The sequence below is a fragment of the Arvicola amphibius genome, chromosome 7 (genome assembly GCF_903992535.2).
Source record: "Arvicola amphibius chromosome 7, mArvAmp1.2, whole genome shotgun sequence".
NCBI classification, from domain to species: domain Eukaryota; kingdom Metazoa; phylum Chordata; class Mammalia; order Rodentia; family Cricetidae; genus Arvicola; species Arvicola amphibius.
The window spans coordinates 13,300,121-13,313,079 of record NC_052053.1 but is presented as its reverse complement, the minus strand read 5'-3'; the positions used below and the strand labels follow the sequence as shown (position 1 = coordinate 13,313,079).

The following is a 12,959-nucleotide window of genomic DNA, read 5'->3' as shown; positions in this document are numbered from 1 at the left end:
AGGGATTACTGTACGAGCAGTCAAATAGAGCAATCCTGCTGCCAAGTACACGCAAAGGTTCATTTCTCAGGGAAGATGAGTTCATGGTTAAAGAGCATCACAGACACTACAAGTCTTGACTTTAACAGTCAGCCATTGAGTGACATAAAACGCGTCCTCTCCTTTAGCCTCAAACTCTAAGCTACTTTGTAGCTTGTGTATTTTTTTTTCCCAAAATGGCCCTTTCTGTGATGTCTAAAAACAATACGAAGAATCTTAAAAATCTCTTTGTGATTTAATCAAACACTCCATGTGCCCATACAGCATACAAGTGTCCTAGTCTTATGGCCAAAGACTCTCACGTCATCCAAGTCTACAGTTTTGTCTCCCTAGAGGACAGGCACACACAGGGTTCTTGGTGTTTACACCACCGTGTCCTGACACTTGGAATAACAGTGGTGGTTCTGCCTTCCCTTTAGAGAAAATCTGTTTCAAAGGCACATGTGGAATACATTTTTTTTTTTTGCTTGCTGTATGCTATATATCCTGACACCAACACAGTACTATGTCAAAAGGCACCTCAGATTTAGAAGGTTTCTATAGTATGGATGTGTCCTTGGAAACGTTCATTCTGATGAGTTCCCAGTCCTAACAAACATGTCAGCGTGCAAGGTGCATGAGTGTTTCATAGAAAATCTAGAGCATGGAGTATGTCTTATGTTTGGTCATTAGTAAACAGTTAAGAGTTTCGTTTAGTTTTGTTTGTTTGGGTTTATTTTTTAGAACTAAATCTTTGATAAGGCAATAAATACCTTCTTTTTAAAAATCTAATAAATGCATGGCAGTAAATAGCAGCACCGTGCAATATCACCACTTAATGGAGGTTAGGTTACCTCTATCTAAGTCTACCCAGCAGGATACCAGCACACTAGTAGGTAACAGTGAGACACGGGCACATGTACACTGTATCTAGCACACACCAGTCATGCAATGACCTCCACAAGGCTCATGCCACCTGGCAGTGACAGAGATACATGCCATAAAGTAATGACCCACAGCATGCATTAAAAGTTTATTAAAGATTATCAAAGAGAAAAATATCAACTAGTGCTTTATTTATTTAGAAACAAACAAAACAGAAACAGAACTCTGGAATCCTTTCTTGAGCTTTCATTCTGAAATGTATTTCCAAGGCCTTGTGAGAAGCCCTCTCTCCAGAATGGAGGCGCGTCTAACAACAACAAAAACCCTTGCCTGGTACTCAACTAAATGTCCAATGCTGCTATGTATATAAATATTTGCCAAAGTGCTAAGCTTAAATATATTATCTTGATGCATAAAAAGCATATCTAAAACAAAGGCACAGATGAGAACAGTATATACAAATGCACAGAAAACACCAGCACAGCTGTCAGAGCCCACAAAATATGGCAACGGCAAAGCGATTGGTCTCCATTCTACTGCACTTTACATCCAAAATCTCTCCTCACTTTCCCTCATGTGCACAGGAGGAAACTGTACCTGAGATCCAGCTACGAAATAGAAGGCCATTTGGTGCAAACGACTTAACTCTAGTTAAATGGATATCAAATTTCTTTTCCCTAAACATGCGTCCATACATATATAAGAACAATTCATTTTATTAAATGGATTCAAACATAAAAACTGACCTTCGTCACCTACGTAAAAGTCCTATAAAAATAAACTTCAAGTTGATGATTTCCTTATGCAGAGAATCTGGAATCCTGGAATGAGTGAACCTTAAAAATCTTATTACATGGCATTTGCTGTAAGTAACAGGTGCTGTGTTTATCTTCTTAAAAACGTTAAGTCAAATATCCTCTTTTTTACTATCATTGCTTTCAGATCAGTTGAGATAGCTGCTCTGAGTTGGGCCTGAGCTCAGTGGCAGAATGCTTACCTAGAATGCATGAGGCCCCAGGTTCAATCCCCATATACACAAAAAAAGAAAGAAAGAAAATGATCCAAAAGTGGATCCTCAAAACTAGAGATCGAGGACAGGAAGAGGAAAAGATCGAAGTCCCTTACAAAATGAGAGTGGGGGAAAGAGAAGGGGGGGGGTAGGAAGAGGGAGGGGGAAACAGAAGGACCAGACACACTGGGTAAGGACCCTAGGAACTTTTAGATAATCCATAATAATCTTATCGGTACATTATGGGACAGAATAAAGAACGCAAGACTCTGGGGTGGGAGGTTCATATGTCCTTCAGACTATGGCAGGTGCTGTTAAAAACTCAAACTATTTTTTCACCCTGACTATATTTCTTAAAATCCTAAGCCATAAATCATAACCCAAGGGAAAAACAAGAGAATCATCAAATAATAAAGTTAGGACCTAATTGTATATCCATGAGCTTTTATCTTCATAAAGTAAGGTGTGCACCAGCACTCAACTGCTTCCTGTATCATTTTATTCTCCTAATCAACAGTGACAGGAATCTGTTGCTGGTCTGTTAATGAAGTGTCTTCGGTGACACTTTTAAAAAAAAAAAAAGACACATACACAAGCTGGGGAGAGCAACCAAACGGAGGAAACACAGTATCAGGGCAGGAGGCAAAATAAATCAGAATCTGATTTTGAGAAACCTAATTCTCAGTGTGCACATGGTGTAAGCACAGGGATACCGTCACTAGTTCACACTCACGTGTCCCAGTTTCCCAACAGGCGTCATGTTTGGAAGGGAGCCGTGTGAACGCGTGTGCTACCTGCACAGGGAGAATGCTCAGCACTGCAGGGTTGATGCTGACTAACTAGGTGACGGTGCTTTCTCTATAGCTCGGGGTGTCTGGGTAGAAAGTCAACGCTCTGCAGGAGGCAAAATGGCCAGAGCTTGCTGCAGAGCCAGGAGCATGCCCAGCTACATGCTCTGCACAGTATTTTTAATTTTAAATGTTCCTCACAGAGGACGGTTGGGCCAATCAAGAGAGGAGAAAAATTACCAAAGTAGACAATGTGCCCACCTCAGTCCCAGGCAAGGTGCAACCGGTCCTTCTGATGGACTTGTACTTCCTCACCGTTCTTAGAGTTATGGTGACGTTGCTTCCTTTATGGTTTTTGTTTTGTTTTTGAGACAATATCTCCATATAGCTCTGACTGTCCTGGAACTCACTCTGTAGACCAGGCTGGTCTAAAACTCAGTGATCCACCTGCCTCTGCCTCCCGAGTGCTGGCATTAAAGATGTGCACCACCGTGTGTAAATAAAGGACATTTCTGTCATAACTAAAGCAGCAGAGGGAACAGCTAGTGCTGGGATTTCAGGAAAGCCTGAATTTCAAGGGTTTCTCTACAAATATTTGTGGCAACTCACACCACAAAAGGAGGTCGATTTCACTGGTGGAAGATGGAAAGCTGTGGAAATCCAACATCCCAAACCCTGCTGAACTGAACACTTAAAAGAGATTAAGATGGAAAATTTCATGTTATTTGTTTTTAATCATAAGAAAAAATATTTTCAAATATTAAAAGAAAAAGGAAAGGGGGCTCTAAATCCTTGAGAATACTAATTGCTTTTTTTAATTGAAAAGCTGCTAAAGGAAAGATCAATCAACACTGTTACTAGCATCAAGTAATTTCTACAAATGAGCACATTAAAGATGAATGATAGTTGAAACAAAAAAGGAAAAAAAATTTCTAGTTTGTATACTTCTGAGACAATGTTGCTACCAAAGGACTTAAATCAATTTCTGCATCTACCTCAAATGACAATTCTACCTGTCTAGGCTTTATGTCCTAAAACCAAAGAGGGGTGGGGACTTTGGAGACTCTAATCCTGCCTTAAGTCCATCATCCCCATGTCCCCTTGCAGGTGGGAAATGGCAGAGTAGCAATTTTCCCAAGGTGCCATAGAGAATCTCCAAACTCCCTGTCCAAACCTGAAGTAGAAGAGAAGCCCTTCAAAGCATGAGAAGACACATTGGTGTTCATACTTTCACTTCATGGAGAGTTTCTGCCCAGCCTGGGCCGGAACAAGGAGAGCTCCCCTGACTCTCTTAGGAAGTCACAGAATCAGTGTCTGAATGAGCTGGAGCAACATCATTCATAAATTCCTTCACCTTTTGCAATTAACTAACACTCTGAAGCAAGCCCACTTTTATTCGTATAAATCCCTTCAGAAATTACTACTTGACTCACTGACTCGGCCCTAAGTAAGCAGCGACATGCATTCAGTGATTACATCTGGGAATGGAGAGAGCTGGACCGGCATTGGGAACTTGACTTATTACTTAGAATCTTTTTTGTTTCCCCTTACCAAATGTCACCTCTCCATTTCCACTCTTGTCAAACAATTGGAAAGCCACTATGAACATGGAATCTGGAGCACATAAAACAGATTCAAATGCCAAAAACTCTTGATAGGAGATCAACCTGGAACAAAATATAAAACGTTACTGGGGCTGGTGGGATGGGGGCTCAGCCGTTAAGAGTATGTGGTGTTCACACAGAGGACCCAGATTCAATTTCCAACCCCCACATCAACCACCTATTGATCCAATGTCCTCTTCTGGCTTCCAAGGCACACACACACACACACACACACACATGAACACACATACACAAACTAAATTGCTTTTAACTACTAGCTAGTAGAAAACAGGAAATACTGGACCAGAATTGGATTTAATTATGAATCAGAATTGGATTTAATAAGGATATGCAAATACTATATACATACATATGTATGTATGTATGTATGTATGTATAAACTAAAGCATGACAGTTAAGAGAAAGGGGCCCTCAGACATCAGTAAGACACACCTGAGAGCATGTGACTTCTCGCAGAAGTCACAGAAAGGAAAACGTACCCTGGGTACCCACTCCACAAGAGAGTCATCAACACCAGGCATTTACTATGAGTCGTATGGACTGTAGCTCAGAGTAAGCAGGTGGCAGATGAAGGGTAGACACATTCGTGGAAGGGAAGGAATAGTACATTTTTGTAAGCTCTTAACAAATTAACGAACATGAGCAGTAATCAATAGCTCCTAACATCACAAAGACAGGAACAGGCCAAAAATAAGCCTGAATTTGATCAATAGTCTCCCAACCCCAGCACCGCTGACATTTTTAGCTGGGTAATCTTTCGTTGTTGGGTCTTCTATGATTTGTAGCATATTTAGCAGCTTCCCTGGGTTCTGAGCACAGGATGTCAATTTCATCTCTCAGTTGTGATAACGGAAAATGTCTTTAGATATTGTCGAAGATGTCCCAGAAAACAAAATTACCCCCATTGAGAACCAGTGGTTTAGAACTAATCATCAATTTAGAGAAAATGCGACGCACAAAGGAACATGTTAACCGCGGCCACAGAAACGCAGCCTGTAGGAAACCACGAGACAGCACGGGGGTCCCAGAAGCCTCCGTCTTCCTTGAAAGTCCTGCGCCACGGAGCGAAGTGCACGAGGGAGCGAAAATGCCTGAGAAGATGACGTACAGGTCCCTGTAAATCAGCTTGTGTAGCCCCGGGAGCTGACGGAGCAGAAAGAAGGGATGCTGGGGCAAGTGGTTTGACTGTAATTTCTGTCGGTAATCCATCCCCAAGGATCTGAGACTTCACCGTCAGATCACCAAACGCGCCTCTGAGAGATTGCCCTGCTTACAACCAAAACAGTCCCCAATGGCCCTCTGCCTCGGACCTCGGGTTTTCTTCCTCTCTTATCACTTGTGCCCAAGTGTAACTCAGGTACAATAAATCTTTTCTATCTCAAAGTCTCAGCTGAAGAATCTGTATCTATTCCTTAACATATATGTGTCTGTATACAGACACATATAGTGACTTCAAAACGGGTGTGGTGGCACATGCCTATAACTCCAGCACTGGGAAGTTAAGACAGGAAAATTAGGAGTTCAAGGCCAGCTTCTCCTATATAGCAAGTTCAAGGCTAACCTAGGCTACAGGAGATAAGGAGGGATGGGAATCTTTTAGAAATACAAAAAAGAATTTGTACACAAATTATGCCATCTGGAGCTTTTGGCAAAATAATCCAAAGGACAGAAATTTAAGTGAAATAAATTCAATAATTATTTTGATAATTACCAAGAGTGATGAGAGCAAGAAATCACTGTATTATTCTGTTACGTTTGAAAAGACAATAATACATCTTTAATGAACCCTCAGAACAAAAGGTGAAATCTCACGTTATTGAATTTTTAGAACTTAAGCCCTAAGATATATATTTAGTGAGTTCTGCATTTAACCAGTAGTCAGAACAGCCCAGACCTCCTTTAATGGCCTTATGGAACATGCATGTATCAGTTGTAGGAATCACAGCAACCTTGCTGCTGAGAGTCCATGTTTCTGTTCCTTCCTTCCCTTTCTTTTTGACAGGGTCTCTCATAGCCCAGGCTGGCCTCAAAGCCTCCACAAGGTAGAGGATGATGTCAAACTCCTGATCTTCCTGCATCCTCGCACTGAGTCCTGGGACTACTGGCTTGGGCACCTACATGGCCCACAGATTACAAAACCACCCTCCTAGGTCTTCTGAAAGCTTGTTAAAGACAGTCTGACTTTAAAGAAGTTAGGTACAGTATTGGGGATGGAGGACGGCCCTGGACAAGTTCCTTAGCCTCTCAATTTTCTCATATGGAAATGTTTAGATGTAAGTTTCAAGCTGCTTTGAGAAATCCATGATGTAAAGTATATGTACAATATTCGGCACGAACAGGCACCATTGCACTTCAGCTATGGCCGTCAACATTGCTATTGAATAAACCCCGAGGCACCATCAAATGTAGGTCTGCAGAGAGGCAACACCTGGGCTCAGAGGTGGACCCTTAAATTCTATACCTGGCATTTGGGATCTGCCCACCTCATGTTGCTGGCAATTGCCTTGCATCCTTCCCTGAAAACCATGGTGCCACCGGGCTATGGTGGCTCATACCTTTAATTCCAGCACTCAGGAGGCAGAGGCAGGCATATCTCTGTGAGTTCAAGGCCAGCCTGGTCCACAGAGAGCAAGTTCCAGAATAGCCAGGGCAACACAGAGAAATTCTGTCTCATATATATATATATATATGATAGTAATAATTCTAAAACTTAAAAGCAATAGATGAGCTGATTATGTATTTTTTTAAAACAAACTTGCAACAATTTGATTCTTGTGTTTTGTTTTATTATTTTGTTTTTTTATTTGTTTTTTTGAGACAAGGTTTTTGAGTCTGTGTAGCCTTGGCTGTCCTGGAACTTGCTCTGTTTACCAGGCTAGTCTTGAACTTGTAGAGATCTGCTGCCTCTACCTCCCTAGTTCTGGGATTAAAGGCGTGCATGACCACTGCCCGGCAGCAATTTGATTTTTTTAAGTATCCAGAATTGGGCATCCAAAATACAAGTAACCTTGAAATATAGATTGCATCATTTGAAACATATTTCATGCCCAGTAATAAAACTTTCTTTTTTATAAGAGAAAATCAAAGACTAGCTCCCTACCCAGCAAAGGCCATAGCTGCTGGTTAGCAAGTGGAATCTGTCCAACAGATATGCTTTGTTTGGCAAAGACTTACTTTTCCCCATGCACTTGCTGGCAACATTAGGAAATTCTAAGATTTCATGCAAATATCCAGCTTTCTGATGTCCCTTGACAAATTGCAAGCTTGGGCAACAGGAGGTTTTTGGTCCTAAGCGACTCTTGGTAGCTCTTGGTGCCAAGCAGGAGCTGCCTCCAAAAAGTCAGCTGTAGCCATTGGCTGCCTATACCTGCCTGGTAAGACACACGGTGACTTATGAAGTTTACTACACGCAGCAAGCAGCCCCTGTTAAAATGCAAGCCCTATGGAACCTGCAAAATTGATACATTTGCCCATCATCATATCCAGACATCTACTACACTCCTGAGTGGCTAGGGTATTGGAGTCAGTGGGGCACATCTATAGCCACTGACTTTCCTACTGGTCCATCTGCAGGAGAAAATCAGGCATGGGATGGCTTTCCAGGTGTCCAGACTTCACAGGAAGTCCACCTGGCCAACCTCTTTTTTTGTTTGTTTGGGGGTTTTTTTTGGTTTTTGGTTTTGGTTTTTGGTTTTTTGAAATAGGGTTTCTCTGTAGCTTTGGAACATGTCCTGGAACTAGCTCTTGTAGACCAGGCTGGCCTCAAACTCACAAAGATCCGCCTGCCTCTGCCTCCGGAATGCTGGGATTAAAGGCATGCGCCACCACGGCCTGACTCGGCCAACCTATTCTTTAAATTGTTTTTATGGGGTGCAGTGGGGGTAGGGGCCACACTGAACTCCTAATCTTCCTGCTTCTACCTCCTGAGTGCTGAGAATTTTTATTTGAAATTGGGTATTTTATAACTTTGAAGTAACAAATTTGGGGAATGTGTAATACACTTTCCCCACCAAGTCCCTTATCAGAACAAAAACATAATGCCAAAATGTGTATGTGACTTTTGTAGTTTTCTACAAAATTTTGTAAAATAGCCAAGATTTCTACCAAACCGAATGGGTCTTTGACACGCATGGTACATTAAAAAACAGAAACAAAACAAACCAACAAAAACCACTCATGGGGCTGGAAAGATGGCTCAGAGGTCCTGAGTTCAATTCCCAGCAATCACATGGTGGCTCAGAACCATCTATAATGAGATCTGGTGCCCTCTTCTGTTGTGCAGGTACAGTTGTATACATAATCAATAAATAAATCTAAATAAAAAAAAACCCACTCATGAAGAATCAGAGAAAAGAACTGGGTCTTCCCAGTAGCGCGGAGAGCACTTCCAGATGAAATTCTGACTGGACTAAATATAGAAACCACTGTCCTGGAAGTTAGAGCTTCACAGAAGCAACTGTCTAAATATTTTAGAGCAGATCACACGATAATATCCTCCGTGATCTGCATTTGATGCATGAAATCATTTCGCTTTTCATTACGCAACTAGAACCCCCAAGTTTAAGCCACGGTCTCACAAATAACACTTGGCTGACGGCTTGACTTGGAGACAACCCGTCAGGCTATTTATACCACACAAGGCTGCCTCTGCGTGACTCTCTGGATCAGGCACTTTATTTCACCGTCTAATGGTGGGCAGGAGATGGCAAGAGAGAAAAGTTCCTGGGCTAGAAAATATCAGGGGAGATACTATGTTCCTTTGTGCTCATAGAGGTCCAAAAGCAATATAAAAGCAGTCACAAAAGACTTGCCTAAAAGTACGGATATTCTAAAAGCAGGTCTCAGACCTGCTCAACAGAGGAAGCCAGCGCCAGCTTCACAGGTCATCGAGTATCTTAAACTTGTCTCTATGGATCCTGCTCATCCCTTGGTTTCCCTTCGTCAGGGTGATTCTAAGTGATACCACTGCGGCCATGTCACGGCATACCCTGGACTCGGCATCAGAAAACAGTAACAGGCCGGGCAGGCGGTGGTGGCCCACGCCTTTAATCCCAGCACTTGGGAGTCAGAGGCAGGCAAATCCCTAAATTCGAGGCCAGCCTGGTCTAGAGTGAGTTCCGGGAAAGCCAGGACTACACAGAGAAACCCTGTCTTGAAAAACAAATAAACAAAAATTGTAACAGAGCCTTAACGGAGGCCAGAATAAAAATAACTATTTTTCATTCTAATCCTTCATTCACTACCCTGGGTGATGGTGACAGAGAGAGAGAGACATTTGGAGAAAAGAGAGTTAGCGACTATGGATTACAGTGGGTAAAGGGGACTGGATGCTAAAAGAGCTAATGTTTTATTACCAAGGAAGCCTCTTTTTCTTAACTGTCAAACAAAGGCCGACTTCTTGGAATGAGTCAAACATCATCAAAGACTTTGATTCTGTTGGATTAAGATGTAAACCATAATACTGAGCCCTTCTGAAAGCCTGAAGTTTCTTCCTAGAAAACTTCTAATACAAATCCATCTATTATGCATTAGAGTCAGGAAGTTCAACAACCTCTAAACATCATGCATCCACAAACAGGCAAGAATCCAAGTCTGCTAGAAAACTCTATTCCCCCTCCTCCCCCACCTCTGCTTCTGGAAGTAATTTGTGGGCAAAATGAAAAAAATGGAAAAAAAGTGAAAAGGGCTGCCAGGTGTGGTGATGCCTGTAACCCAGCACTTGGGAGCCTGAAGCTGGGGGATTATCATAAGTTTAAATGCCTCTCTCACAACCACAAGAAAAGGGGGTGTGGGAGGACATCTTTAAAAGGTAAGTTCAACCAGTGGCAGTGGCGCACTGGGAGACAGAGACAGGCCGATCTGTGAGCCGTAGGCTAGCCAGGGCTACATAGTGAGACTCTGTATTTAAAAAAAAAAAAGGAGTAAAGTCAATTCAATCTTACAAGATTCTTCACTATACAAAGCTATTACCGATTTACTCTGCCAAATTAATACTCCTTGGATTCTACTTGACCACATGAAAAATGACCTACTTTGACAATGCACTTCGGACTACAAGAGTCGCAAGACGTTTCAGGAGAGCTGAAACAAGATGCTCACAAACGCCATGAGGTATTTATGTGAAAACATTCGAAAGCCATGTCTAGAACTGGAGAGGTGGCTCAGAGGCTGAGATCTAGGTTCAATTCCCAGCACCCACATGGTAGCCCACAGCCAGCTGCAACTTCAGTCCCAGAGGATTTGATGCTCTGACCTGGCTTCCTTGGGCATCACCTGCCCAGCCATACATGCAAGAAAAATGTGAAATAAAAATAAAGGGAGAAAAATAGGGCCAAGTGTGGTGATGCAGTTTTGATCTGGCACTCGGGAGACAGAGGCAGGTGAATCTGTGGGTTCAAGGAGTGAGTTCCAGGACAGACGGGACTACATAGAAAGACTCTTGTTTCAATAAATAAATATAAAACCAGGTCAAGTAGAAAGACTCTTGTTTCAATAAATAAATATAAAACCAGGTCAACAACATTTTCTAAAAGAGCGAAATGTATGTGCTACCTTTAATAATTCAGAAAGAACAGAGAAACCCTGTCTCGAAAAACCAAAAAAAAAAAAAATAATAATTCAGAAAGAAGAATTCTAATTAAATAAATTAATAGTTTCCATAGACATTCCAACTAACCATTACTTAGATAAATGATCTGATAGGCAGCTTGGGAGCTAATCTTACATTTTGGTTTGGTTTGGTTTGGTTTGGTTTGGTTTGGTTTGGTTTGGTTTCAAGACAGGGTTTCTCTGTGTAACAGCTCTGACTGCCCTGGAACTGGTTCTGTAGACCAGGCTGGCTTCAAACTCATGGAGATCCACCTGCCTCTGCCCCCTGAGTGCTGGGATTAAAGGTGTGTGCCTGCACACCTGGCATCTGAGCTGACATTTTTAAGATTAGACAGAAATATGTAACTTTTATCCAACACCTGCCATTTACAATGACACATCTTTCCAAGTCATTAAAGACTCATTGAGTGAACAGTTGTTGAATGTCCCAAATTTCCTGCACTGGGCCTAGTTCTCTGGGACAGTAAAAGTGAACTCAGAGTCAGCTCTGGCAGGAAGCAGCTCCTGGGCCAGTCTTGCTCCTTCAGCCATTACAGTAGTCAGCTAACTAGACTGTGTGAGACCAGTCTTGTCTTCTCCGACCTTCTTTTCTAACGTATGATCATATTTATATGATCATATGATCATATTTATATGATCATATGATCACATTTATAGTGATGGATAAAGACTCTTCGCTGCCCAGTTTTTTTATACAAGCACCACTACATCTAGGAAGAAAATCCCTTGGGGACCTGGGGACCGAGATGAAAACTGCCACAGCGAGCAACTGTTTCCTTTATGTAATTCAATAAATATTGTATTTGTTCCATAGTCCAGCCCCATGCAATTTCGCTAACATTAACAGCTCCCCTTGAGGAATGGACTTAACTCCACAGCAGATGAATCTTATTGCCTCTGTGGCTTCATACCCATACACTACCAGGCTAAAAGTACCGCAAGACTGGGAGTCATTACTACAAGACACAGCAAAAGCCCAGCGCACAAAGTCCCCAGTTTCAGTCCAACTACATCTTCTGTAGCAACAGAGCAATGCCAAAGTTGTCACACCAAAGTACTTACAACATAAGTTCCCCACTGCTTACACAAACACACACACACACACACACACACACACACACGCACGCATGCACACACGCACGCATGCACACACGCACGCACTCACGCACACACGCGCTTGCGTCCTTTCGTGTCCCATGGTAATCCTTTCCTCCTCCCTGGAATTCCTCTCCCCCTTTGTCCCACTACCAGAAGGCTCCCACTGGTTTCATTCAAGAGTCAGCTCTCCTGTGATGCCGCCCTAACTACTCAGAGTTAAGGAAGCATCCTGGGCACTTCTGCTTTCTAAATATATCATCTCTCTTTCTTACCCCCGAAATACTGACTTGTTTTTTCTTTGTCTGGTCCTCTTTCCCACTAAGCTATGAGCTTAACTCTTAAGGTCAGCAACTTCATTTTATGCATGCTTGTATTTCTAAAGCCCAATAGCACCTGGCAAAGTGTGGTGTTTAACAGAATGTTTTCCAACTAAGTACACAGATGAATGCAGATCACTCCCTACGATCTTCACAGTGCTTATATCCTCCTAACATGCTATCATTTACTTTTTTATTGTCTTTATTACCTTTGTGACTTGTTTTCTGACACATTCTAACACTAAGAATCATGCCTGACACATTAGCAGGTATTCAGTATTTTTCAAATAAATGAATTTTAAAAATTAGTAATAAGGAGCCCATCCTCAGATTATTCCATATAAGATATGGTTTCTCTCATGTAAATTGTTTTTCAGAAAATAAGAAATGACAGCAAGCTTGATAAAGGCAGTAAATAATACCATTTTATAAGTTTCAAAGGAAAGATATTGGTTACTATTAAAACTCTAGATACAGGGCTGGAAAGATGGTTCAGCAGGTAAGAGCACTTGCTACGCTTACAGAAGACACAGACTCAGTTCCCAGCACCCACAGGGCAGCTCACAGCTCTCTGTAACTCAATACCCGGAGAACTGATGCCATCTTCTGG

General features: G+C 42.0%; 1 protein-coding gene across 2 annotated transcripts in view; it reads right to left on the bottom strand.

Moving 5' to 3' along the window:
- Slc25a12 (solute carrier family 25 member 12) overlaps nt 1-12,959 on the bottom strand; it is an 80,561-nt gene that overhangs the window by 43,332 nt on the left and 24,270 nt on the right. The window contains exon 4 of one of the 2 annotated variants that reach the window (XM_038338149.2): nt 4,252-4,367. In XM_038338149.2, the coding sequence (XP_038194077.1) occupies nt 4,252-4,367 (116 nt within the window). Of the gene's footprint in view, nt 1-4,251; nt 4,368-12,959 lie in introns of those variants that run through there. The other variant, XM_038338150.1, reaches the window with a different exon arrangement.